Source organism: Dipodomys spectabilis, unplaced genomic scaffold, assembly GCF_019054845.1.
Source record: "Dipodomys spectabilis isolate Male_0828 unplaced genomic scaffold, ASM1905484v1 ptg000763l, whole genome shotgun sequence".
Classification (NCBI taxonomy): Eukaryota; Metazoa; Chordata; class Mammalia; order Rodentia; family Heteromyidae; genus Dipodomys; species Dipodomys spectabilis.
In genome coordinates, this window is record NW_024871440.1 from 144492 (window position 1) to 171199 (window position 26708).

At 57.2% G+C, this 26708-nt stretch overlaps 1 protein-coding gene across 1 annotated transcript in view; it reads left to right on the top strand.

Annotated features, from left to right (window-relative positions):
- Positions 1 to 3092: 3092 nt before the first annotated feature.
- The window catches only part of Kiaa0930 (KIAA0930 ortholog), a 32772-nt gene continuing 9156 nt past the window's right edge, over positions 3093 to 26708 (top strand). Inside the window, exons 1-5 of the mRNA XM_042672717.1 lie at positions 3093 to 3495; positions 21967 to 22118; positions 25817 to 25945; positions 26030 to 26107; positions 26406 to 26507. Coding sequence (XP_042528651.1) covers positions 3282 to 3495; positions 21967 to 22118; positions 25817 to 25945; positions 26030 to 26107; positions 26406 to 26507 — 675 coding nt within the window. The 5' untranslated portion in view covers positions 3093 to 3281. The remainder of the gene's footprint in view (positions 3496 to 21966; positions 22119 to 25816; positions 25946 to 26029; positions 26108 to 26405; positions 26508 to 26708) is intronic.

Below are 26708 nucleotides of genomic sequence, written 5' to 3' on the forward strand. Positions count from 1 at the left end.
CTTTATTCTCACCAAGATTTCAGGGTCTCATAATAATTTTAAGGGTAATCATTTTCTGGGCAATTTTAGCAAGGATCTATTTAAAAAAAGAATCTAGAGTGTTAATGGTAACAATCCTGACACCAGCTCAGGATAGGAAGACTTGTGTGTGTGTTGGGGGGAGGGGGGGCGGGTGGAAGGCGCGTTTGGAGGAAGTGGGTTTGGAGGGAGGCCTGTGGCATCTCTGCCTCTGACTGGGTGACAAAAACCTGGGGTTGGAAGGAGGGGCTCTTGCAAGCTAGACCTGGAGCTGGTGCATTTAACATTCCAGATGCAAAAGAGGTGAGAAACAGTGATTCCAAGTGAGTGGAGAAATGTGTGTCAGAGAATGAAGTCTGAGCCGAAAGCAGCTACCACGGCTAAGCAGCCCAGCACGCCAGGAGACAGGGAGAGCTCTGGACCGGCCCCACGGGACACTGTGACATGCACTCACTGATTGCAGGTGGCTGTTTATACCTGACCACCCTGGAAATAGATGGTCCCCCAAGGACAAGCAATAGTAACTGGGACCTAATCAGAGTCTCAGGACACGATGGGAGGGGGGCAACCAGTCCTGCACCTGTTGTAAAGACTGAGGCCTAGAGCTAGGTGATGGATGGGGGGCTGGCATTCTTGTGTGGAACTGGCCATTTTCTTCTAACAGGTTTCTGGATCCCCTGGCCACTCAAAAAAAGGGGGAGAGGAACTGGGTACCCATGGCTCATGCCTGAAATCCTAGCTACTCAGGAGGCTGAGATTTGAGGATCGTAGTTTTAAGGCAGCCCAGACAGGAAAAGTCCATGAGATTCTTATCTCTAATGAACCACCAAAAAAGCCAGAAGGGGTGTATGGTCACCAATTCCCTCCTTGAATAACTTTTTACAGAGGCCTGGGGACAACACAGAGGTGGACCCAGGCCCTGTCACTAAGAGGCAGGGGATGGTGGCTCAAAGCTCTAGGCAAGGTCTGAAGCAAGATCTAGGTCACCTATTTCCTGTTCCAGGGAGGTGCCCATCCCCTGTGGTCCCAGCCTCCTGACTACCAGAGGCTCCCTGGCAGGATTCTCTCCTCCATTCTCCATCCGTTCAAGGTGCATTGACTTAGATGTTGCAGACACTGGGAATACAGCTGTGCCGAAGACAGGCCTTCTGCAGAACACTTGGGCTGCTATTCTGTTGGGGCTGCCACAGCAAGGCCTCCACAGACTGGGAGCTGGGAAAGTGGAGGTCAAGGTCCCAGAGGCCGCGTCTGGCGAGGCAGCTTCTGGCTGTCGTCCCCAGCCGGGGAGGGTCACTTCCTCCTTTTTCTTTTCTTCTTCCTCTTTTTTAATAAGGACATGCTGTCTGATCTCACCTGGCGTTAACTACCTCCCTGCAGACACAGCATCCACACACAACCGCGCTGCCGGAGTAGGGAGTTCACGGCCTCTACAGGCCCTGTGCACAAAGCAAGCCTGGAGCTCGGCGGGCCGCGTGCGCAGGCGGGGCAGGCGGCGGGGACGGCGGGGACGGGGGGGGGGGGGGGGGGGGGGGGGGGAGGGGGGGGGCGAGGGCGGCCGACCCTGCACCGGGCCGGCTCCCGACCCGGCCGAGTCCCGGCGGCGGCCAGGCTTCCCCTGCGGCGCGGCCTCCCCGGCGGCGGCGGCCCCGGCCCCTGGCAGAGGCGGGGCGGGGGCCTGCGGGGCCGGCGGGGAGACCCCGCGGAGGGCGGGGCGCTGGAGGTCCCGGCCCACACCGGGGGACAGCTCCCAGAGCGAGCGGCCACAGCCGGGCTGCCCCGCCCCGCCCCGCCCCGCGTCCCCCGCCCCGCGTCCCCGCCCCGCCCCGCGTCCCCGCCCCGCCCCGCGTCCACGCCCCGCTCCGCGTCCACGCCCCGCCCCGCGTCCACGCCCCGCCCCGCCCCGCCCCGCCCCGCGTCCCCGCCCCGCCCCGCGTCCCCGCCCCGCCCCGCGTCCACGCCCCGCCCCGCGTCCACGCCCCGCTCCGCGTCCACGCCCCGCCCCGCGTCCACGCCCCGCCCCGCGTCCACGCCCCGCCCCGCCCCGCCCCGCCCCCGCGTCCCCGCCCCGCCCCGCGTCCCCGCCCCGCCCCGCGTCCACGCCCCGCCCCGCGTCCACGCCCCGCCCCGCGTCCACGCCCCGCCCCGCGTCCACGCCCCGCCCCGCGTCCACGCCCCGCTCCGCGTCCACGCCCCGACCCGCGTCCACGCCCCGCCCCGCGTCCACGCCCCGACCCGCGTCCACGCCCCGACCCGCGTCCACGCCCCGCCCCGCGTCCACGCCCCGCCCCGCGTCCACGCCCCGCTCCGCGTCCACGCCCCGACCCGCGTCCACGCCCCGCCCCGCGTCCACGCCCCGCTCCGCGTCCACGCCCCGCCCCGCGTCCCCCGCCCCGCGTCCACGCCCCGCCCCGCGTCCCCCGCCCCGCGTCCCCCGCCCCGCGTCCCCCGCCCCGCGTCCCCCGCCCCGCGTCCCCCGCCCCGCGTCCCCCGCCCCGCGTCCCCCGCCCCGCGTCCCCCGCCCCGCCCCGCGTCCACGCCCCGCCCCGCGTCCACGCCCCGCCCCGCGTCCACGCCCCGACCCGCGTCCACGCCCCGACCCGCGTCCACGCCCCGCCCCGCGTCCACGCCCCGCCCCGCCCCGCCCCACGTCCCCCGCCCCGCCCCGCCCCGCGTCCCCCGCCCCGCCCCGCGTCCCCCGCCCCGCCCCGCGTCCACGCCCCGCCCCGCGTCCCCCGCCCCGCGTCCCACGCCCCGCCCCGCGTCCCCCGCCCCGCGTCCCACGCCCCGCCCCTGCGCAGCAGCGAGCGCTCGCGGGCTAGCGCGGTGCGCCGCGGAGGTCGTCCAAGGGCCGCCCGGAAGTGGGCGGGCGCCGGGGCGGGTCGTTAGGGAGGAGGCGGGGCCAAGGGCTTGCCGCGGAGGAAGCCGGGCGTGGGGCGGGGCCTGGTGTTCCAGGGGAGGGTCAGGGCGGACGGGAGGCGGGGCCTAGAAGGAACGGGCGGGGCTTGGCGGTGGGGGCGGGGCCTGGCTGCTGTGGGCGGGGCCTGGGCGGCGACGGGAGCGCGCGGGCGGCGGCGGCGGCAGCGGCGGCGGCGCGGAGTGCGCTCTCCTCAGCCGGGCTCGGCGGACGGCGACGGCGGCGACAGCGCACAGAGGGGCGGATTGTGGCTTCACTGGTGCTCTCGGCGGGCGGCGGCGGGACCGAGGCGGCGGGGCGCGCCGGGGGCCCCCGCGGGCGAGGCGCGGGCGATGAGCCGGGGCCCGGCATGGCCTCCGCGCGGCCGCCGGGCCGGGCCTGCGCCTCCGCGGCCGCGCCCGCGGGGCTCCGGGCTGCGCTGCCGGGCCTCCCCGCCGCCGCTACGGCCTCCGCGGAGCCGGCGGGCGGCGCCGAGGCGGAGGAGCGCTCGCTGCAGCACATGCTGCGCGCCATAGCCGAGGAGCGCAGCCGCGTCCACCTGCGCCGCGAGGTCTGCGGCCTGGGTGAGTGGCCCGGCGGGGCGAGGCCGGCGGCGGAGGGGGGCGCGAGGCCGGCGGGGGCGAGGCCGGCGGGGGCGAGGCCGGCGGGGGCGAGGCCGGCGGGGGCGAGGCCTGTCCGGAGGCCGGCGGGGGCGAGGCCGGCGGGGCGCGAGGCCGGCGGGGCGCGAGGCCGGCGGGGGCGAGGCCTGTCCGGAGGCCGCGGGGCGCGAGGCCGGCGGGGGACGTGGCCGGCGGGGCGCGAGGCCGGCGGCGGAGGGGGGGCGCGAGGCCGGCGGGGGCGAGGCCGGCGGGGCGCGAGGCCGGCGGGGGCGAGGCCTGTCCGGAGGCCGCGGGGCGCGAGGCCGGCGGGGGACGTGGCCTGCGGGGCGCGAGGCCGGCGGGGCGCGAGGCCGGCGGGGGCGAGGCCGGCGGGGGCGAGGCCTGTCCGGAGGCCGGCGGGGGGCGAGGCCGGCGGGGGCGAGGCCGGCGGGGCGCGAGGCCGGTCCGGAGCACGGCGGCGGGCGCCAGCCGCCGGGCCTCCGCGCGGCCCCGCGTGTCTGTGTCCCGGGAGTCCACCCCCGCGCAGCCGCCGCTCTGCGCGTCCACCTCCGCGCGCCCCTGCCGTGCGTGTCCCTGCGAGCCCAGCCGTCACCGCGTCTCGCCAGGCGCGCCGTCCGCCGTGCGCCCCGGCCGCGCGTCCGGGGTCTCTCGTGGGTCCCCGTGGCTCTGATGGTTGGCGCCCTGGGCGTCTGCTTCCCGGGCCAGTCGGGGTGTCCGCCTCTCCAGATGGTGTCCGGCCCCCTTCTTCCTCTTCGTGGTTCTGCAAGTCGCCTTCCTTCTCCAAGAACATCTGGGGCCTCTGTGCTACCGCCTGGAGTGTGGGCGGGAGGTTCGGGGAGATCCCCCCATCTCCGCACGCAGGGCTGGGGACCCCTGGCCGCATCCCGAGCTCACGTGGAGTCCGTGTCTCCGCTCGCTGAACGAATCCTTTGTCTCTCTGCACTCGCCCTGCCGGGACCTGTTGGCCTCCCGGCCCCCTGATGGCACCTGCTTGGCTCCGAGGGCAGGGGTGCCGCCGGTCTGGGTGTGAAGTCCGAGGCCTGCTCTGCCCGGTGGGATCTGGGGGGGGGACTCTTATTGTTGGGGTTGCAGGTGGGTGGGGTCTCCCAGCCTGGCGCGTGTGAGGTAATCTGTGAAGGACTCTAGCCAGGGGGTGCTCCCTCCCCCATAGACTGATTTGTCATGTTCTCCACGAAAAGACCCCTCCCTTCTTCACACTGTGAGTGACTTCATTCCCTGTGGTCACCCTCCCAGTGTGAGCCGGGGATTTCCTAGGCTGGGACAACTTGGCAGGTTCTACCAGTGCTCCTTCATTCAAGTCCCAAAGGAGAAATTGGTCCCTGGCTTAGATCACACAGCAGCAGGCAGGACAGACCCCTCTGGAGGCCACACCCTGAATGAAGGCTGGTTGAGGAGAGGAAATTAATTTGAATCCTCTTCTTTGTAGCAGTCCCCAGTCTAGCCTGCCTACAGTTAAATGCTCCCTGGCTAGCAGATGTAGGGGAGTGGAGCACCCCATCTCTGCAAAGGTGTTTTTATAAGGTGTCTCTATAAAGGTGTCTGAGCTGAAATTGGAGGACCCTCATTAATTTATTCAGAAAACTTGAGTTGGGCACCTACTGTGTGCATTCTGGCAGCTCCCCTGGCACGCAGTGTCTGAACTGGGGAGGGGTCTAGGGACCATCTGCCACAGGTTCCTCAGCTGTGTGTGCTTAGCAGCTCCAAGCAGCCCCTCCACAGTCCCCTGAGCATACGCCCCTTCTGTTCCCCACTGCCTTCTGGTGGCCCTGTCTGTGGGCATCTTCTCTCCTATTAGACAGCCCTGCTCCTAAGGAGATTGCAGAGCCATCCCCCACAAGCAGTGCAACAGCACCTGACATTATAGCAAGCATGCTAGGCAAGTACACTATGAGCCATGCCCCAATACTCCAACCCCATTTCTTGGTGGTGGTTATGGGGTTTGAACTTAGGGCCTTACGCTTGCTAGGCAGGTACTCTGGCACCTAGCTCTTTTCCCCTTTTTTGTGCTTTTTCAGGTAGGGTCTCAAGCTTTTGTCCAGGGTCAGCCTCAGATTGTGATACTCTGACTTATGACTTCTGTGTGTGTGGAATGACAGGCACCTGCCACCATATCCAGCTTATTGGTGAGAGGGGGACCCAACAGCTCTATGCTAGAGCTGCCTTGGACGGCAGTCCTCCTGAGCTCTGCCTCCTGAGCAGCTGGGATTGCAGATGCATCCACGCCACGTTTTTACATGGGAAGTCTGATGTTCATATAGGGGCAAGGCTCACAGGGGCTTGTGCTGGAAGCCGGGATCCAGACCTGTCAGAGCACTTTGTTCCTGCTCGTGTAAGCAGCCTGTGGGTCAGGATTACGGTTTGTTCTGTCTTTCCCCCTTCAATTGTACTTTGTCATCACCACTGTAGCTTGTTTGATTTATGAATGAATGAATTTTTTTTTTTTTTTTTGCTAGTCCTGGGGCTTGAACTCAGGGCCTGGGCACTATCCCTGAGCTTCTTTTGCTCAAGGCTAGCACTCTACCACTTGAGCCATAGTGCCACTTCTGGGTTTTTCTGTTTATGTGGTACTGAGAAATTGAGCCCAGGGCTTCATATGCATGTTAGGCAAGCTCTCTATCACTGAGCCACCTTCCCAGCTCCGAATGTTTTTTTGTTTTTGTTTTTTTAGTGTTAGAGATTGAGCCCAGAGCCTCACCGTACCACAAAGAAACACCTCCAGGCCATTTTGAGCGAAGTTAGGTCTTCCTGATTTGGGTGGTGGTATTTAATTAAAGCTTAGATTGCTCAGAACCATGCTGGCTGGGTCTTTTCTGGGGTGATTCTCCTCTCTGAGGTTGTTTTGAAGGTGTCAGGGGCGCCTTTGGACATGTTTGAGTCAGTGTCTGTGCGCTGGGACAAAGCTCTTGGCCTTCCCACACCAGCTCGTTGTGTGGCTCGTGATGAAAGGCACCTTGTGGATACAAACCTGACTTGCATTCTTTCCCCAGTGGTCTCTGCAGCAGCAGCATTTTTTGAGCATTTGCTCTGTGCCAGATGGGGCTGACTTTGATCCCTGCTTTGTAGGAAGTCAGCTCTAGGGAGAGAAGCCAGGTGCACAGGTGACTGTTAGCCACCCCAAACAGGGCTTTGATGTTGCTGGCTATGGTTCTGTGCCCACATGTGTGATGCAAGGTGGCCAAGCCTGCTGTGTCTGGCAGCTTCTCTGGAGTGCTAGTGTCACCCCAGACACGCCACGTGGGATGGGCCCCTGATTTTTTTTTTTTTTTTTTTGGGTAGTACTAGGGACTGAAATCAGGCCCTTGGTTTCAGATGCTCTACCATTTGAGTTATGCCCTCAGCCTGGTAGATGACTTTTTGCGGGAAGAGGTTCTACAAGGGCCATCCTGTGCTGTGCTGCTGTGTCCGCCTTGGCTGTGTGCTGCCGGAGATGTTCGCGCCTGGGCGTTTGTGGTGTAGGAAACCGTACAGAGGTTTGGAGGGGTAGCATTGTTCCACAAGGGTGGAAGGGGTGGATTCCGAATCTCATGTTGTTTGCTTCTGGGCTCTGCAGCCAACATGGCCTCTGGATTCCAGTAGTTTGCCGGCTCCAGGTGTGTGGCTGCCTGACAGAGGTGGCTCAGCAGCCAGCCGGCCAGAGGGGTCACTGGGCACCGAATCACCAGTGCTGCGCAGGGGAGGAGTTTGTGGGCCACTTGGTCTTTGAGCAGGGGTGAGGATGGGCAGGACCTGCCTTGATGGAGGAGCAGAGGCAGGGCGTGGAGGGGCTGTGGGAGTTGAAGCTGGAGTGGCAGTATTTAGGGCTCTGGGTCATTGATTGACATTGCAGGTGCAGCTTTGGCTGCTTTTAGCACAGAGGGTTCTGCACCCCAGCCACGGGCCAGCCGCCTATACCTACAGCGTTCCTGTAGCCTGCTGCCGTGTGGGGAGAGTCCAGCACCGCCCATTGACAGGGCCACCAAGCTGAGACACCTGAGATTCCAGGCCTGTCAGAGGCAGGAGGGGGGCTGTCTGCCAGTGACCCTTGCCCCCTATGTTACCCCCCCATCCCCACCATGCCAGGCCCACCCTTTGGGTTGGGATGAACGCTGAGCGCCCATGGCCGGCTCTGGATTTACTGGGCAGGGATTCAGTGTAAGTTGTGTCTGTAAAGGAAGGCTGCGGGGCCCGGCCAATGCTGCAGCCTTCAGACCTCTGTGTCTTGTCTGTAGAGAAGACGCAGCCTCTCTGGGGCTGGGACGGTTGTGAATGAGCCAGGCAGGCGTCGCTCAGCACAAGCTCTGGGAGAGGTGGCCTAGCCCTGGCTGCTGCTCTTACAGCTGTCCCAGTGCCCGCACACTCAGTTACAGCTGTGTGTGCGGGCTGAAGTTCAGAGGGCCATTCTGAGCTGTTCCGTGTGGCTTTGTGGTCCCTGGGGACATTCTCTCAGGGTTCCTTGGGTCACTGGCCACTGTGACTCCTGTTTCCCCCACCCCACCGCAGTCAGGGCTGTTGGGAGCCAGCATGGAGGGGAGGAAGTGGGGCCATTTGGAGTGGTAGCTGGGCTGCTTTCAGTTCCTGAGTCTGCTTTGAGGTAGTGAGTTCTGGCCTCCTCCAGTCCTGGGGTCCAGAGCCCTGTGCCTTACAGGGGCATCTGGGGACTCTGGAGCTCACACTGGAAAGAAGCAGGGGTGCTCGTTGAAGGGCTGTCTCTGCAGTCAGTTGTCTTGGCGCCACAGAGCCAGTGATGAGCATGTGCTGCCCAGCCGTGGCTTTGTGTGAGTCATTTCCCCCTCCAGCTTTTAGCCTGCCCAGGGGCTGCCTGTGACTGCCCAACCGGTCAGGCCACACCACGAGACCACTGAGAAAAACCAACCAGAACACTTGCTTATTTGTTTACTTATTGTTATTCTTTTTTTTTTTTTTTTTTTGGGTCCGGTTGTGGGGCCTGAACTCTGGGCCTGGGCGCTGTCCCTCAGCTCTTCCGCTCAAGGCTAGCGCTCTACCACTTGAGCCACAGTGCCACTTCTGGCTTTTTTCTTTTCTTTTCTTTTTTTCTTTTTTTGCTTATGTAGTGCTGAGGAATCGAACCCAGGGCCTCAGTCATGCAAGGCAAGCGCTCTACCACTGAGCCAACTTCCCAGCCCTACTTATTGTTACTCTTAAGTCGTTGTACAAAGAGGTTGCAATTCCATAAGTCAGGTTATGATCGTGACCTTAGTCACGATCACCCCGACCTTCATCTCCCCATTTCCCCTTTCCAGCCCACGCTCAAGTCACAGAGTTCATTTCCCACAAATAGACAGTGAAGATAATGGCTACACTTGCTCACCCTTCCTCTCTCCATTCCTGTGCCACCCCTTTTTCCTCCCCCAAAACATGTTTCCACATCCTGGTATTCATTTTGATAAACAGCACTTTCGAGGAGTTATACCTTTGGATTCTTCCCCTAAGCATATCTTCCTTTAGTCATTTTGTTTGTGAGAACACTTGTTTTCTTTTTTTTTTTAAGTCCTCAATATCTGAAGCAGATTTTTTTTTCCAATTAAAAAAGCTAATAAGTCAGGTGCCAGTGGCTCACGCCTGTAATCCTAGCTACTCAGGAGGCTGAGATCTGAGGATCACTGTTCAAAGCCAGCCTGGGCAGGAAAGTCCATGAGACTCTTATCTCCAATGAACCATCAGAAAACTGGAAGTGGCGCTGTGGCTCAAGTGGTAGAGTGCTGGGAAGGGAAAGTGGAAGAAAAATGAGGGAGGGGGTAACAAAATCCACAAGAAATGTATTTACTACCTTATGTATGTAACTGTAACCCCTCTGTACATCACCTTGACAATAAAATTAAATTTAAAAAAGAAATGACATACAAACATTAAAAAACAAAACCAAATAAGTCTTAAAAAAAATGGCATAGTGCTAGCTTGAGCAAAAAGAGCTAGTGACAGTGTCCAGGCCCTGAGTTCAAGCCCCTGACCAACAAAAATATAGATTAAAAAAGCTAATAGACTGAGTTCTAATGGGGCTCACTCTGGAATCCTAACTACTTAGGAGGTACAGATCAGGAGGATCAAGGTTGGAGGCCAGTCCACACAAAAACGCTGTCTCAACAGATGAGGCAGTGGCAGGAATCTTAAATAGGAGGATCATGGTTGGGCAAAAGGTGAGACCCGAGCGGGAGCTGGTGGCTCACGCCTGTAATCCTAGCTACTTAGGAGGCTGAGAGCTTCAAAACCAGCCTGAGGAGGAAAATATGTGACCATCTTATCTCCAATTGATCAGTGAAAAACAGCACCTGGAGCTCTAGCTTCAGTGGCAGGGTATTAGCCTTGAGTGAAAAAACCAAGGGACAGTGCGCTATGCCCTGAGTTCAAGCTCGGTATTCACACACACACACACACACACACTTGTCCACCAATCTCTTCAAAGCCTTTCTCAAGAATACTTGGATATTCTTTGTACATAAAAAATTTAATCATACTTTTTACTTAAAATTCCTAAAACATTTTCATATTGTTCAAACTCTAAACATTATTTAGATGACTACAGGATGTGCCATAATTTACTTAATTCATTTCATCTTGTTGGAAACTCAGCTTGGATCCAGTTTTTTGTTTTTTTGTTTTTGTCGGTCATGGGGCTTGAACTCTGGGCCTGGGCGCTGTCCTCAGCTCTTCAGCTCAAGGCGAGCGCTCTACCACTTGAGCTACAGCGCCACTTCCGGTTTTCTAGTGGTTTATTGGAGATAGGAGTCTCACGGTCTTTCCTGCCCGGGTTGGCTTTGAACCACGATTCTCAGATCTCAGCCTCCTGAGTAGCTAGGATTACAGGCATGAGCCACCAGCACCCGGCTGGATCCAGTTTTTTATTGTTATAATATAACTTGCAAGAAACCTCTTTCTGTGTGAATAAGCTTCTGTATTGCCTAGAAACCTGGGCACTGTTTTTCAGAGGCTTCTGTCTGACCCCAAGTGCAGGGCCAGGGCTACAAGTAGTGCCCACATGCTCACCAAACTTAAGGAGAGCTTTTTTGGCAATGGGTACAGAATGGAAAGGCTGATTGCAGAAGGCCAGCAGGGATGAGCCTCCCAGCCCTAGGGTACACAAGGAGCTGAGGAAGGATCCAGCATCTGAGGGGCTTGGCAGTCAGTGTTTGATTCCAGTTTCTCTTTCTGAAATCCTCTGCTTCCAGAGGGAGAAGCTCTTTTCTCAGCCAAGAAACCGAGGTTCTGAGCACAGTGCAGGCTGACCCACCAGGTGCACCTGACTGACTCCCACATCTGCACGTCCACCTGCACCCTTCCTGCGTCTCCATGTCCACCTGCGTCTAGCCGTGCCTCTGCCTGCACACTCCCTGTACCCCGTCCTGTGCCTGTGTACCACCTGCACCTCTCCCGGAACCGCTCCTGTGTCTCCATGTCCACCTACATCTGCATCCCCACCTGCATCTCCTCCTGCATCTGCATACCCACCCGAGCGCGCGCGTGCGCGCACACACACACACACACACACACACACACACACACACACACACGCGCGCACACACACACACACACACCAGAGCCTGTGCACTCACCTGCCCTCCCTCCGGTGCCTGCTTGTCCACAAACAGCTAGCACTGCTGCCACTCCATCTGCTCCTGGCCACCCCTTCCACCTCAGTCCGAATAAGTGGGCAGCTTTGTCTTTTGTAACCATGTCTCATGTAAATAAGCCTTGTCTCATTTAATTCTCAAAACGCTCCGGAAAGTAGGAACTGATCCCAGATTTTACAGAGAAATAAAACAGAATGGACTCTCGGGGAGTTGTGTGGGTTTGCCATCCTCTTTTCTGTCATCTCAGAGGTGGGTGCATTCAGCTTCGTTGGGGCCATGGTGCCTGCTTTTCCCCAGGGGCTGTCAGCTGCCCTGGTGCGATGGAGAAGGAGAAGCTCGCTGCTCCCAGCGGCTGGGCCGCCAGGGCTGCTTTACGCCACTCTTCAGGCATGTTCTGACACGAAGTGATCTCTCCAAACCTCCCCATGTGCTTGCCCCTGGGCCTGTGTCTGTCCCTCCCCCCCAAGCTGGAGTGTCTGTCCCCCCATTCCTACCAACTTTTTGCTAAGCACATGGCTGGGGGACAGGAGGGGAGGAGGACATGTTGTGAGCTGGGACTTGGCTTAGTACATGCTTGACAGTGTTCTTCCACTGAGCTACATCCTAAGCCTCACCGGGAACCTTAGAAGCAGTATGTCCACTCATTCCTACCACCTGGGCATCAGACCCTCATGGGCCATTCTTCATCCATAGTCTTAACATATCCCTGTGTATTGGGGGCAATTTGCAGTTGGGGGCCACTGGTCACCAGCTAACCACCCCTTTGCCACCAGCTGCTAGGGCTCAGGAGGGGCAGGAAGCTGGTAGCTCCACTTCTAGTGCCACTTTCCTTACTGTCGTGAGAGGTCGGGCCTCCCTTTTGCCTGCTCATTCTTGGACCCACCTAGGCCCTCTTGCTAGCTCCCAGCCTTACCATTCCTGGGGACTGCAGACATTGAGTCTTGATTTCTGAGGGTTGGAGGTTACCTAGTTGGTGAGGGGCCCTTTGTATAGTCCAGGCCTGGAGAGGAAAGATATCATCCCATTTTGGGGGAGAAATAAAACTAAATGGACTCCCGAGGAGTTCTAAACATCTTTTACCTGACAGTATAAGATCCACATCTGCTGGGCGCCAGTGGCTCACACTTGTCATCCTAGCTACTCAGGAGACTAAGATCTGAGGATTGCAGTTCAAAGCCAGCCTGGGCAGGAAAGGCCATGAGACTCATCTCCAATAAACAGAAAAAAAGGAAGTGGTTCTGTGACTCAAGTGGTAGAGCGCTAGCTTTGAGCTGAAGAGTGCAGGGAAAGGCCCAGAGTTCAAGACCCATGACTAGCAACAACAGCAACAAAAAGACCCACGCCTCCCACTTAAGGTTCTTTTTTTTTTGCTGCCCTTAAAGACCATTGTGCACTTGCAGAATGTGGGTGGATGAGAAGGGGCCATTTGCATTTTCTGCTCCGTTGTGGAGGTTCTGTTTTTCAGGGCTGAGGCCTATGCATTTGGACATGTTTTCGGACAAGGGGAGGAAAGCAGAATACAAAATATTTTTTTGTATTGTTTTTGGATTATCTATATAAGGAGAGAAAAGGCTCAGCTCTCTGGGGACAGCCGGGTCCTCAGGCTCCAAGTCCTCCTGGATGCCAGTAGTGCACAGCTTGACCACTCGCACTTACCAAGTGCTCTCTCCTCCACACTTACTGGTCTGCAGAGTGCGGGGCATCTCCACTTTGGAGGCTGGGGTGGAGACTCAGTGACAGGAGGCCAGGAGCAAATGTCTTCTAGTTCTTTCCAGAGCAGTGCTCCCTAGGCACCTTTGCAGCAACCACGCACACCTTTTGTGCCTGCCTAGTCATGTCCCGCCTGTGCCAAGTGTGTGTTGTTACGCAGTGCAGCCACTGTTGCCTGTTGATACAGGTCCTGTAACCAGAGCTGAGCTGAGCCGGGCCTGCCGCTCAGGGCTCGGTGCTCCTTGGGGGTGCAGGTCTGTGGGGGCGGGAGTGGTCAGACATGCGGGTGGCTTCCTCACAGGGTCCTTGTATGTGTCCTGTGCACACCACCATGGGACCTGCCCAGAGCTCCCTGGGCCTGCAGAACCCAGCACCATGGGCCTGCAGAACCCACCGCAGGATCACTGCTGAGGTCCTGGTCACAAAACACCACCCTGCCATCCCCGCTGACACACCTTTAGTGACCTCTTGATGCCGCTAGACAGATAGCCCCAGATCCCTGGCGGCCTGAGTTGTGATGATGTGATTTTGGAGCCTCCCTCCACCTCTTCACCCTGCAGTTCCTCTGCCTGGTATGGCTGCCAGGACAGTTCAGAGGACTCCCCTGGAGCTTTTCCTGCTGTCTGACCTTTGTTCCCCAGGGCACCCATGTGATTCCCTAGAGCTCCTCCTCCTCCCCCCCCTCCTGGGCCGAGTTTGAATGAGTTTAGTGTTCTTCATGCCAGCCCAGTGGGGAAGGTACCTGAGCCCAGTCCCCCGGGAGTGACCTGGGGAGGTGTTTGTGGGACACGGAGGGTGCTGGGCTTTGGAGACAGGCCGGGAGTGGGCCGTGTGAGGTCTTGGGGAAGAGGGGCCTTTGGTGGGGCCTTCCTACAGAGAGCCCTTGCTTGAGCAGGGCCAGAGCAGGAAGAGAACAGAGAAAGGCCTGAAATTCCTTTTCTGTGCTGCTACAAAGAAGTCACTGCAGCTCTCTGGGCAGAATGAGCAGGTCACTGCTGTCTGGTCCAGCAGAGGTTGAGGGGCAGATCTAGCCTCAGGTCCTCTGTCCCTGGGAACCTGTGGAGAAGGTTCTTTCCTCATGGCTCTTGGTATTCTTTTCACATAGGAAGATGGCTGGCCTGGCTGGGTGACTGCACCCCTGTGAAGAGCCCTGTTAGCTCAGGCTAACTGCCCAGGGCCCACAGCTGCACAGTGCCTGGGACCAGGGACACCAGCCAGGCGGGACAGGCAGAGGGAGGAGGCTCAATCCACACAGCCCCACCTCACCAGGCTGCCCGGGCACCTTGGGCGGTCCTGCTTGGATGAGCACCTGAGGGTCCCACCTGCTGAGAGGCTCCTGCATTCCAGAGTCCCTCTGGCTGTGCTTCTGGGAGTCCTCCCTGCAGCACTCCTGGTGGGGTGAGTCAGCTGGGGCCAGAGCTGCTGCAGCTGCCGCCCTCCTCCTCCTCCTCTTCCCTCTCCTCTTCCCCCCTTCCTCCTCCCCCCCTCCTTGCAGCTGAGTGAGGTCACTGAGGGCTGCAGCACTGAGGCTTTGCTCTAGGAGGTCTCTCATTGTTGCTCAGGTTGCTGTCTCCTTCCCTGAGTGGAACAGCCCTACCTTGTGCCCTGCATCTCATCTGTGCAGCTGGGATGGCCTGTGGAGCCAGGAGGCTCAGAGGGTCTAAGGTTCTTGTTTGCAGTCCCACAGTAGCAGTGGGCTTGGGAATGAATTCTCCAGGACTTGCACACTCAAATGCCCCCTTTCTCTGGGCTAATACATGAGGAAGAATGTGCTCCAGCTTTCTTTGCCTTTGGGGGGGTCTTCCAGGCAGATGGTGCCCAGAATCTTGTTTTGTGTGGCTTTGTGTGTGCATGGAAAGGCTCACATGGGATGAGCCCTGGGGCCCACAGGGAGCTAGCATTGCACGCTGCAGGGACCTAGCATTGCGCGCGCTGTAGGGACAAGACATGGGCTCATTGTCACGGGTCAGCCTGGCATTGTGCCTGGCTCCTAGCCTAGAGCCCGGCGCTGTGAGGGCTGGTGAGAGGTGGGGAGAAATAGGTGATTGGATACGCTCATGAGCCTGGTTCCTGACCTTGGCATGGGTTCATGGCTGGAGAGCAGGGTGGATCCTGGGGTTCTGCGACTTACTTGTGTGTGGCAGGAGAGTGGAGGCTGGTGGGGAAGGGGGTGGGATGGGCACTGGCGTGGCTAGCTCATGACTCCTGGCAGGGACGGTGGAAGCTGCAGAGTGAGTCAGAACAAGCAGCAGCCCCTCCAACTGGGGGGGCCATTTTCTGGGAAAAGCAGGGAGTGGGGAATCAGGAATTCTGAGGAACTCATGCAGGGGAACTTGAACCTCGAGCTGCTGCTTCAGTTTGCAAGCCTGGCTTGGGGAGGTGGCTGTAGTTTGGAGACGGCTTGGGCAGTGAAGCGGCAGGGGCTGCGGTGCCTGTCTTGAGTCGTGGGGACTGTGACCCAGTGGCGGCCCAGGTGGAAGCTGTCACTCCCTGACACACACCTCTGTGCCTGGCACAGAGCAGGCCAGGAAACGGGAATCCTAGTGCCAATCAAGAACAGGGCAACATAGATTCATTCCAGGGCCTCCATTTCCCTGATTTTCAGTGGGCTAATAGGGAGATGACCAGGCCCTGAGGGGTCCACATTGTCACAAGCAGAGTTCTTGTTGATGGTGAACCGAAAGCCACAGTGGAGCTTCTGAGTGTGCAGTCCTGCGCTCACTCCTGTGCTCACTTGCTCTACGTTCACGGGCTGCGGGATCGGGACTGCCTGTCCACGGACAAGACCCTTGTAGACAGGCAGGGAGGCGCCGCTGTGACCTGAGACAGTTTCCTCACCAGGAAAATGACAACCAAAGAAGGCAAAGTGGCTTTGACTGTGCGCACATCAGCGGGAGGGTGCAGATAGCCCCTGCTGCACCTCAAAAGGGCTCAGGCAGGCGCTGGGGCAGGAGCCAGTTTGGGGAGAGGCGGTGGGCACAGGTGGAGCAGATGAGAGCAAACAAGGCCAGTGCAGCATGGAGGACCATAGGGAAGACACGGGAGCTCTCTGGAGAGCCTGGCTCATGTGGCAAAGGAGCCTGGACTTTGGCCTCATCTGTCCTCCAAACCCCATGCCCCTCTTGGCTTGCCAAGCCCTCGAGATCGTTCACATGGGGACCCAACTGACCAGTCCTGCTTTCCCCCAGGGGCTCATCAGGGCAGCCTGGGCAGCTCCTTTGTCTGCTGTGCCCGAGGCTTGGAGTAGTGAAAGGCCCATTCAGGCGGCCCTGGCCCTGTGTGAGGAAGCTTCCGAAGGACCAAAGAGGCTAGCAGAGCCAGCCTGCCTTTGAGAGGAGGTAGTCAGAGCTGAGCAGAGCCTGCTGCTGACCAGGTGTCCTCTCCTGCAGGCGGCCCTGGTGCAGAAGGGCACGGGCTGCGCAGTGCCGCCGCCAGACTACAACAGAGGCCGAGCCGTGTGAGGAGCCACACAAGCCATGAGCCAGGTGGGACACCTCTGGGGCCAGAGTCTTCTGGCTCTGTCCCACCCGAGTCTTTCATCTGGCTTTCATTAGCTTCCCCCTACTTGCCATCTTCACTTGTAATTTCCACTGAGTCCCAGTGAAAGTCCTTCATCAGCAGCTGGGTGGGAACCACAGCCTGCCCTCTGAGCCTCTATGTTACTGATGAATGAGCCCTGCTCCCCTGAAGCTCTGGCTGGCTTTGAATGGCAATCTTTAGATCTCAGCTTCCTGAACAGCTAGGATTACAGGTGTGAGCCACCGGCGCCCAGCTCCCCTGAAGCTCTGGGAAGGCCCAAACCAAGATGGTTTCTGCTCAGCCTTCTGGCCAGCACTAAGCAGGCTCCCGGCATGGTCCAGCCCTGGCCAGCACATCCCTGCAGCTGCTCCCTGACACAGTCTCCATCCATACAACAAGCCTGCCGGTGCTCTGTGAGAGGCAGAGAAAGTGGAGGAAGTTTAATGTGGTGCTTGGGACATGGGAAGCCTTTTGTGTTATCTCCATTGCTCTTGATACAGCGACTATGGACATTTGGGGTACCTCCTTTCAGTCTTTATTCCCAGGCATTAAAAAAAAACAAACAAAAACCCACCAATAATCTGTCTTGTATTTATCCATGTTTAAGTTTTTTTTGGGGGGGGGTCTGGTCGTGAGGCCTGAATTCTGGGCCTGGGCACTGTCCCTCAGCTCTTCAGCTCAAGGCTAGCTCTACCACTTGAGCCACAGCACCACTTCCGGCTTTTTTTTTCTTTTTGCTTATGTGGTGCTGAGGAATCGAACCCAGGGCCTCAGGCATGCAAGGCAAGCGCTCTACCACTGAGCCACCTTCCAGCCCCCATGTACAATTTTGAATAAGCCTCTCTCCCCAGTCCTGATCAGTGCATTTTTAACTGCGTTATTGTTAAAAATATTTTGGTTTTTTTCTGAATAAGTAAACATGGTGCTCAGGGTACAAAATTCAGTAGCTATGAGAAGACTGATAATAGAAAACCTGAGATCCTTCTCTTCCCTTCTCTGTCTCCGAAGATAACACTAGCAATGAGCAAATGATACTAACACTGAATTAAAACTCTCAGCCTCGGGAGGCAGCTGACAAATGAGTATCATTCCACACTCAGGAGATAGGCGTCTGCGTGGCATGGTCAGCCCTGCTGAGCTGGAGGGACCCCTCCAGCGCTTCCCTCAGCCTTCCTGGTCTGCTTCGCACATCCCACGCATATTCGTCTGTCTGTGCGTCTGTCTCTAATCACCCAGGTGGCCTTAAACTCCCAGCATAGGGACTTCCAAGGCATGCACTGCCATGCCCGCTGGCTTTGGAGGTTTGTTTTCTTATGATTTTTCTTTACCATTGCAACTTTTGAGTTGGCATCTGGAGGGGCACAGCTTAATGGAAGAACACTTACTAGTTCACGCATGGTCCTGGGTTCTCCATAACAACTGTAAGAGGAGCTGTTCTGATTTTGTGATGAGGAAACCAGAGGGCCAAGAGCCTAGTCAAGAATGTGGGTCAGGTCTGCTCTTAGACTCTGGTCCGAGGGACCAGATGGTAGAGAATGTGACCAGCCTTGTCATCTAGTGCCTTGTTCCTTTCCAGTATGTGTCTGAGGAATCCTGTCTGTGGAAAGCCTTTCACATTATGAGTGCCCTACTGTGAAGTGGACTCCACATCCCTCCACACAAGCCCTGAGGACCCTTCAGGGCCCAGGTGGCCACTGTGAACCACCCCTGGGCTACCAAGAAGGGCAGAGCCATTCCTGGGAACTCAGAAGGAAAGAGGAGCCACTCACCAGGTGACCTCAGATCCCCTCCATTTCCTCATTAAAAATCAGCTGTAAGAATCCTAGCTGTTAGCTGCATCGATGGCTCATGCCTGTCATCCTAGCTACTCAGGAGGCTGAGATCTGAGGATCAAGGTTCAAAGGCAGCGCCTGCAGGAAACGCAGGAAACTCCGTGAGACTCTTATCTCCAATAAACCACTCAGAAAACTGAAAATGGCACTGTGGCTCAAGTGGTAGAGCCTTGAGCTGAAGAGCTGAGGGACAGTGTCCAGACCCAGAGAACAAGCCCCACCACCGACAAAAAACAAACAAACAAAAAATATCCTGGCCGTGCTTGTGCATGCCTGATGGACCTTGGGAAAAACTGGCTGTTTGAGGAGCTAGGTTCAAGTCCTAGCTCCTGTGGCTACCACGAAGCCATGAGTCCCAAGGCTTGGTTGCCTTACACTGAGACCATTTCACACTCTGCCGAGACCATCCTCGCTGAGGATTTAAAAAGGTAAAGGGTAAGTTGGGTACTGGTGGCTCACACCTGTAATTCTAGCTACTCAGGAGGCTGAGATCTGAGGATTGCAGGTCTAAGCCAAACCAGGTAGAAAACTCCACAAGACTATTTTTTTTGTTTTTGGTCATGGGGCTTGACCTCTGGGCCTGGATGCTGTCCCTGCACTCTTCAGCTCAAGGTGAGCGCTCTACCGCTTAAGCCAATGTGCCACTTCCAGTTTTCTAGTGGTTTTTATTGGAGATAAGAGGCTCACGGACTTTCCTGCCCGGCCGGCGCCCGGCCCACGAGATTCTTATCTCCAATAAACTACTCAAAAAAGCCAGAAGTGGCACTGTGGCTCAAATGGTAGAGCACTCACCTTGAGTGAAAGAAGCTCAGTGACAGCGCCTAGGCCCAGAGTTCAAGCCCCAGGACCAGCAAAAAAAAAAAAAAAGTAAAGGCTTTAAATCCCATGGGGCACCGGAGCTGTCATCAAGCCAAGTGCTACTGAGCACTTGGCACTTGCAGCTCATTGGCCACTGAGAGCTTCTGTCCTGGTTGCTGAGTTCTCATTATTCGTGGACACCTCTTGTAGACTCACCCTTCCGCCTTGCACGGCACTTTTCTGGTTAATGATGACCATTTTCAGCCACTTCTCACCTCAAGGCGACGCTTAGTCCTCAGCCTGTAACTGCTTCCTTTCTGTGGTCTATTAGTGCTACATGGGTACTAGTCTTCGTGTGGACACATGCTTATTCTCTCTTAGGTTAGTAGTTGGGAGTCACTGGCAAGTACATGTTTCTCTTCCTAAGAATCTGACGTTTCTTAGACTGTAAAATTTTGCAGTTTGTATTTGCCAGTCCTGGGGCTTGAACATGGGGCCTGCACACTGTCCTTGAGCTTTTGTGCTCAGGATAATACTTTACAGCATTAGCTTTTTGCTGGTTAATGGGAAATAAAAGTCCCACGGACTTTCCTCCTAGCCTGACTTATCTCAGCCTACTGAGTAGATGGGATTACAGGTGTGAACCACAGGCACCTAGGTAAGTTGTATTTTTTTTTTAAATCCGGTTCCAAGGTTTGACCTCAAGCCTTGGCATGGACCCTGAGCTTCTTTTGCTCAGTGCTAGCTAATGCTCCACCACTTGAGCCACAGCTCCACTTCCGGCTTTTTCTGTGATCAATTGGAGGTAAGCCTGGGCTGGCTTTGAACTGCCATCCTCAGATCTCAGCCTCTTCAGTAGCTAGGATCACAGGTGCGAGCCACCAGTGCCCAGCTAAGCTGTAATTTTGTTGGCCTGGCACTGTCCCTGAGCTCTTTCGCTGAAAGGCTAGTCCTCCATCACTTTGAACCCCAGCTCCACTTCGAGTTTTCTGGGTTATTTGGAGATAAGAGTCTTATGGATTTTCCTACTCAGGCTGGCTTTGAAACATGATTCTCAGATCTTACCCTCCTAAGTAGGTAGGATTATAGGCATGAGCCACCAGCACCTGGCTAAACTGTAATTTTTAAAGAACAAATTTTCCCTCTTAACAATGAAAATTTGGTCCTACGGAAGAATTTTTGGTTACTAGTGGGATTAATATTTTCCCTCACTTTTGTTTTCCTTTTGGCACTTTGCCTGCTCCTGTTGCTGCTTGATGAAAATATGACCAGAGGGCCTCAGGAGCCCAACCTTGGATTTCCTCAGGGAACAGTGGTCAGTGCTTTACAGTACTTCACAGATTGTAGGTATTTAAGAAGGGGCTCACCTCTGCTGCCCCATGGAACCCGGGACTAGAGGGAGGATTCCTGGGGCGTGGCGCTGTCCATGGTGCTGTGTGGGGGAGGGGCTCAGCTTCAGCGGCTGCTCCAGAGGGAAGTTCACTGGGCTGGGGTTGGAGAAACTGCAGGAACAGAGCAAGTGCAGAGACTAGAAAGCGCTACTGGAGAGGTGGCTGGCTACTAGGACTTGTGACCTAGTGGTGCTTGCTGGGCAGGCCTTGGAAAAGAAGGAAGAAGGGTTTATTTGTGATTTCTCAGTCCATGCAAGAGTCCAGTTACCTTATTTGTGAGTGTGTGTGTGTGCACATATGTGAGTGTGCACACGTGTGTGCGCGCTGGTCCTGGGGCTTGAATTTGGGACCTGAGCTTTTGTGCTGAAGGCTAGTGTTCTACCGCTTAAGCCACAGCTACATTTCCATATTTTTGGTGGTTAATTAGAGATAAAAAGTCTCACAGACTTCCCTGTCCGGGCTGGCTTTGAACTGCAATCCTCAGATCTCGGTCTTCTGAGTAGCTAGGCTGACAAGTGTGAGCCACTGGCACCTGGCCCCATTACCTCTCATGTGTTCACTCATTTAGTTATTGTGCTACAGGCAAAAGACCTAGGGAGGCTAGGATCCGGTGACTAATTCCCAGCAGGCCAAGCCCAGTGAAGAGCGTCCACACAGCAGCAGTACGGAGGGGAACCCTAATGAGTCTTGTGGGTCTGAAGGACTCTGGGCTTGGCAGCTCCTCCCCAGTCCTCACCACTGATTCCAGGAGGTGGGCAGGTTAGAGGAGCAGTGAGGACTGTGTGGTCTGACCTCAGAGCTTCCTGGTGCCCTTCCCTCCAGGATTCAGACTCCACGCCAGTCCTGGCTCCTGCTGTTTCTGGATGTGGAGGGCATCTGAGTATGTCTCCCTCTCCCTTCCTTCCTCTGCAGGGAACCCTGTGCCATTGAAGCACGTGCTCATGGGAAAAGGTCATATAATCTACCAACAATACCAGTAGAAATACCGTAACAGAACAAGCAGGAGCCAAGTGGGAATACTTGTGGTGTGCTCTCAGGGCCCATGGCATTCCAGATGAGGTTATGAGTCTCTCCAACGGGTTCTTGTCTGCTCTTGAGACCTACTGGTGAAGGGTGGCGGTCCCTTTAAGTCAGATTCTCCCTGGGAATTGCCGCAGCCTTGGTGTGCGTGGGGGGGAGGGGGAGTGGAAAGGGAGGGTGTCTGCAGTGGCGGCGTCTGCCTGGAAGATCACCCCTGCACAGCCTTCGGCTCCCTGCCAGCCAGCTAGCCACATTTTCATTCTCAGCTGTTAGATCTTCCTTTTGCTCTGAAGCTGCTGATTCACTCACAGGCTGTAGTGGGCTGGGCTCAGCAGCCGGGCGGGGCCAGCTCCCATCTGCGGCTGGGTGGAGAAATTGGGTTTCCGGGTGGCAGCTCTGCACCTTTCTGGCTGCCTCAAGGGTGCAAGTGGAATGCTAAGGGAGGAGGGCCAGAGCACCTCCCAGCCCTGTGGGATATCTGATCAGAAATGCTGCAGGGAGGGCAGGGCTTGGTCAAGGTGGCCTGGCCAGGGCCAGGATGGCCTCGGTTGCTCATGGTTCTCTGGCTCCCTTCTGCAGGGTGCTTCAAGGATGACCGCATTGTCTTCTGGACGTGGATGTTCTCCACCTACTTCATGGAGAAATGGGCTCCCCGGCAGGATGACATGCTTTTCTACGTGCGCCGGAAGCTAGCCTACACAGGCAACGAGAGCAGCATTGAAGGGAAGAAGGTGGGTGACCCTAACCCCAGCCTGAGTCTGCCCCAGCATCCTGCAGGGTCTGCTCCTGCCCCACACTCCTGTGCGTGTCTGTAGGTATCTACCATGCTGACGGAGCACTTACCATCTTCTAGGGACCAGGTGTAATCACACACGTTGCAGCATCCCTGTAATCCTGATGAGCAGTGATTGTTCACACCAGTGTAGTTCTGAGAAAGGAGAGGCTTAGGATTCATCTCAGGTGACCAGTCTCTCAGTAATGGATGATGGCATAGATGTTTTTGACCTGAGCCCAGGGCCTGCCTTGGATGTGGACAGGGTGAGCTGGTTTGATGTGATGGTGCCTTCTTCAGCCAGTGCTTACCATAGACCAGACAGTGCCAAATTCCCCACGCTCCTTGGTGTAGACAGGTAAGGAAACAGATGAAGTGACTTACCGAAGGTGTTTGAGCCACTATATGGAAGTGTGAAGAAAGCAAACTGCATATGCTTCCTTCTCTGTTTTGGAAGCTTCGGCGGGATCTAGAGTCTCTGTGGAACCATGGAGCAGGTCTGGGACTGGTGGCCTGCCTCACTTTAAGTTCAGTGCTCTGTGACCCCAGCCCCACAAGTTGTCAGTGGTGTCTCATGCCGTGAGCCTGGAGCCCAGTTCCTGGCATGATCCTGAACACGTGCAGAATGAATCTGTGGCAAGTAGACAGGCCTAGGCCTCTGAGAAGGAGGGACTAGCAGGAGAGCTCAGGTCACTGGCTAGAGAGAAGGAAGAGACGCAGGAGGGGAAGGTCAGTGGATAGGACTTGGGACCAAAAGGGTGTGGAGGTCTGGCAGAGCCACGTCTGTGGGCAGTACAGGAGGTGCCCATGGAAGGGGTGAGAGCCTCTATCACTGGGGCCCTGGGGCAAGTGTGGGAAGTTGCCACAGAAAATTGAAGCTCAGAGATAGCTGTGAGTCTGCTGTAGGTCCCACAGACCTCCTCTCGGGAGCCCAGTTCTTGGTCCTTCTGCCTCACCACTGTGCCCTCCCTGTTGGGTATGCCGTAGGGAGGTCAGCCCCTGCCCCCAGTTTGCTTTGTGACTGGGCCCAGATGTCTGGTCTGTGGGGGCAGGGACAGATCCTGAGGTGGAGGGGGGAGCTCTCCCCTCACAGCCTGTATGCACCCCACAGATGACAGGCGGGGAGGAGAGAGGACTGGGCAGGTGAAAGATAGGAGCTGCTGGGGGAAGGAACAGCCCTGGGTCCAGACTGCAGGGGTCCCAACCTGGAGACTTGGGGGTGTTGAGGTCAGTGGGAGACCCCCAAGTCCCATGGGAGTGCTGAGTACCTGCCGTGAGCCACGTGCAAAGTCCAACCCAAGCACTGGGGGCACAGAGGTGACGCAGGCCTGGGCCTGTCTGTTAGGACGGGCAGCTGCTTGCTGATCCTTAGAGGCAGCAGCGCTGAGATGATGGGGAGGCCAGGGGCGCAGGGGCGGTGGGGGCACACGTCACACGCGTCTGGGGGGCCAGAGGGAGAGGGAGAGCAGCCATGGACTGAGACTCCGCCACGGGCAGGAGGCTGCTGAGTGTGTGTGACCAGTGTGCCAGCGTAGTGCCTGCCAGTGCGGACCAGCAGGCCGGTGTATGGCAAAGGCCAGGGCCAAGTAGGGCCCTGCCCATGCTTGCTGACACCTTTCCCCGTTTGTCAGGCTGCAGTGTGGAGGGCGGCGTGCAGGGGACATCTGGAGGCATGAGCCAGAAGTGCTCCCGGCCCAGAGCAGTCTCACAGGGCGGCGAGGTGTGGACCACCATGATTGCAGATTGTGCGCTGAGAGTCCTCAGCAGCAGTGCTGCCTGCTGGTACCCAGTTACCATGGCAACAGAGCTAGGCTTCCTGCCTAGCTGAGGCGGGTGATGGGAGAGCCGAGGCCTGCAGTGTGGGTGGGCATAGGATGCTGGAATCCCCACACCTGCCTCCAGAATCCTGGGGACCCTGGCCCGGCTCCTCCCAGGGAAGGATGCCCTGAATTTTTGTGCTGTCACTTTTTAAAAAGACATTCCTTATTGGCACCAATTTCTTTTCTTTTTTTTTTTTGTCGGTTGTGGGGCCTGAACTCTGGGCCTGGGCGCTGTCCCTCAGCTCTTCAGCTCAAGGTTAGCACTCTACCACTTGACCACAGCGCCACTTTGGCTTTTTTCTGCTTATGTGGTGCTGAGGAATCGAACCCAGGGCCTCATGCATGCAAGGCAAGCACTCTACCACTGAGCCACCTTCCCAGCCCAGCACTAGTTACTTTTATGAGGGGATTTCATTTTTACATGTCCCGATAGGCACACATTGCACCTTGGTCAGTTGTGTCTCCTCGCTGCTTTCTCAATGCACCTCTGGACAAAATGTCTCCCCATTCTCAGCAGCCTATTTTGCCTTTGTCCAGGAAGGACAAGAACATCCAAATGCCCCTGCTGGGGGCCACTGACACTCCTGTTGACACTAACAGCAGTTTTGGGTACAGATTATCCTGAACCCACTCACTGGACACTAAAGTTTAGAGATTGCAACTTCCTGGTGGTGTTTTATCTTTTGATAGATTGCCTTGAGTAGAAGACAGGCAGAAAAGAATGTGCAGACAAATGTCTGCACAGGACCCCAACTTGAAAGTTTGTCTTTCCAGTGTGAGCACCAGGGTCACCAGAGCTCAGCATGACCCACCAGAGCTCAGCATGACCCACATACCCGAGGCCCTTGGCCTCCTCCCTCCTGCAGGCAGGCTGACTTCCCTCCCCTGGGCGGGTGGTGCCGTCGGTCATTCACGTCCCTCTGCTGCTTACCTCCCTGTCGTCTTTGACCCAGGGGCTGGGGTTGGTCATCTGGCTGCTGCACGTCCCTCCCTCATGCGCGTGCTCCTGGCACGTTTTTGGATCTGTCTTTTGGGGGCGCACTTTCCTGATGGAGAGGTTCTCTTTCCACTGTCCAGCATGCTTTTCTTCAGGCGTTGAGCCAGCAGGGGCTTGCCGAGCACCTGCCATGAGCAGCGCGGCCTCGTTGGGGCTGCATTCTCTGAACCTTAGGGGGAAAGTACGGGGAGGAAAGAAAGCAACCAGACAGGACCACAAAGTGGAACCAAGCCACGCAGCCATTTGTCCACAGCCGTGTGGGCAGTGGGGAGGCAGCCTCCCCGTGTGACATCCGGCCTCCTGTACCTCTTCATGGGGCTTAGCTCTGTATAGGCTTGTGCCTACAAGAGGTCCCAGCATGGCCCAGCAGGAGTTGGCGGGGGACCCTGTTGGGCCTTACTGTGACTCAGGGCTGGGGGCTGCTGGCCAGGGTGGGTTGTATCCAGGTCTGCTTTTGACTTCTGATCGCCTTGGGTGCTCTGGTTTATCTTCGATGTGGGTGTCTTTTTGATTTGCAGTAAATTTGGTTTGCATCTGTTAGAGCAAGGTTGATGAGGCTTTGCTTGAAGGGTTGTTGTCAGTACAGAAGGACAGAAGGATGAACAGCCCAGACCCGGATGCCCCCTGGGAGCTCAGTAGATGCTACGGCTATCACTGTCCCAAAACACACCTGGGAAGTCTGTGGCCTTTTATCATCACAGCGCTTTGAAAGGCAGTTGCTCTCAGCCATTGTACAGACAGGAAAAGTGAGGTTTCAAGAGGAAAGGAGAGGAGGTCTGGGTCACAAAGTTGGGGAGTCAGGGAGTCCTCATTCATGCTCGTGCCTGTCCTGTGCCACAGGCTGAGGCCGAACCCGAGGTGGAAGTGGAGGTAGAGGTGTACCGGCGGGACTCCAAGAAGCTCCCCGGCCTGGGAGACCCTGACATTGACTGGGAAGAAAGCGTCTGCCTGAATCTCATCCTGCAGAAGGTACAGACCAAGGGGGGAGGGGCCCACTGTGCCCTGGTAAGAGGACAGCAGCCCCCGTGCACACTGACCTGTGCTCTCTTCCAGCTGGACTACATGGTGACCTGTGCGGTGTGCACACGTGCCGACGGCGGGGACATCCACATCCACCGGAAGAAATCCCAGGTGAGCCCCAGCCTCCTGCCGGCCAGCCTTCTGTGCCCTGAGTCTGTGCTGGGAGACGCGTCTTCCTCCTCCTCCTCACTTCCCCGCCCCCAGGTGGGGGTGCGCTGCAGAGGTCCTTTCATCTCCTGGGGCCCAGGCCCCCCGCAGGGAGCACACAGCCAGCTTACCCACACTGATGCCCAGTGCTCCTCCCGCTTCTGGCTGGCTCAGGGCACGGTGGCCCTATGACTTCTGAGGAGGGCTCTGGGCCTGCCTTGGCGGTGCCTCTCTTAGCCCTTAAAAATCTGTTTTCTTCCAGCAAGTGTTTGCATCCCCCAGTAAACACCCCATGGACAGCAAAGGGGAAGAGTCCAAGATGAGTTACCCTAACATCTTCTTCATGATTGACAGCTTCGAGGAGGTAAACTGCTTGTGCCCGGCTCTCCCCTTAGCTCCCCTTTCCCGAAGGGAGAAGGAAGAGTCTAGATGAAGGCCAGTGTGACTTATCCTCTTCCCAGTGTTCAGCTTGGGGCAGCCTTATTTCATACCTATACAATGAGTGTGGTGACTGACTGCTCTACATTCCTGGCAGGATCGATGGCCCAGGGAGTCCTGAGTGATA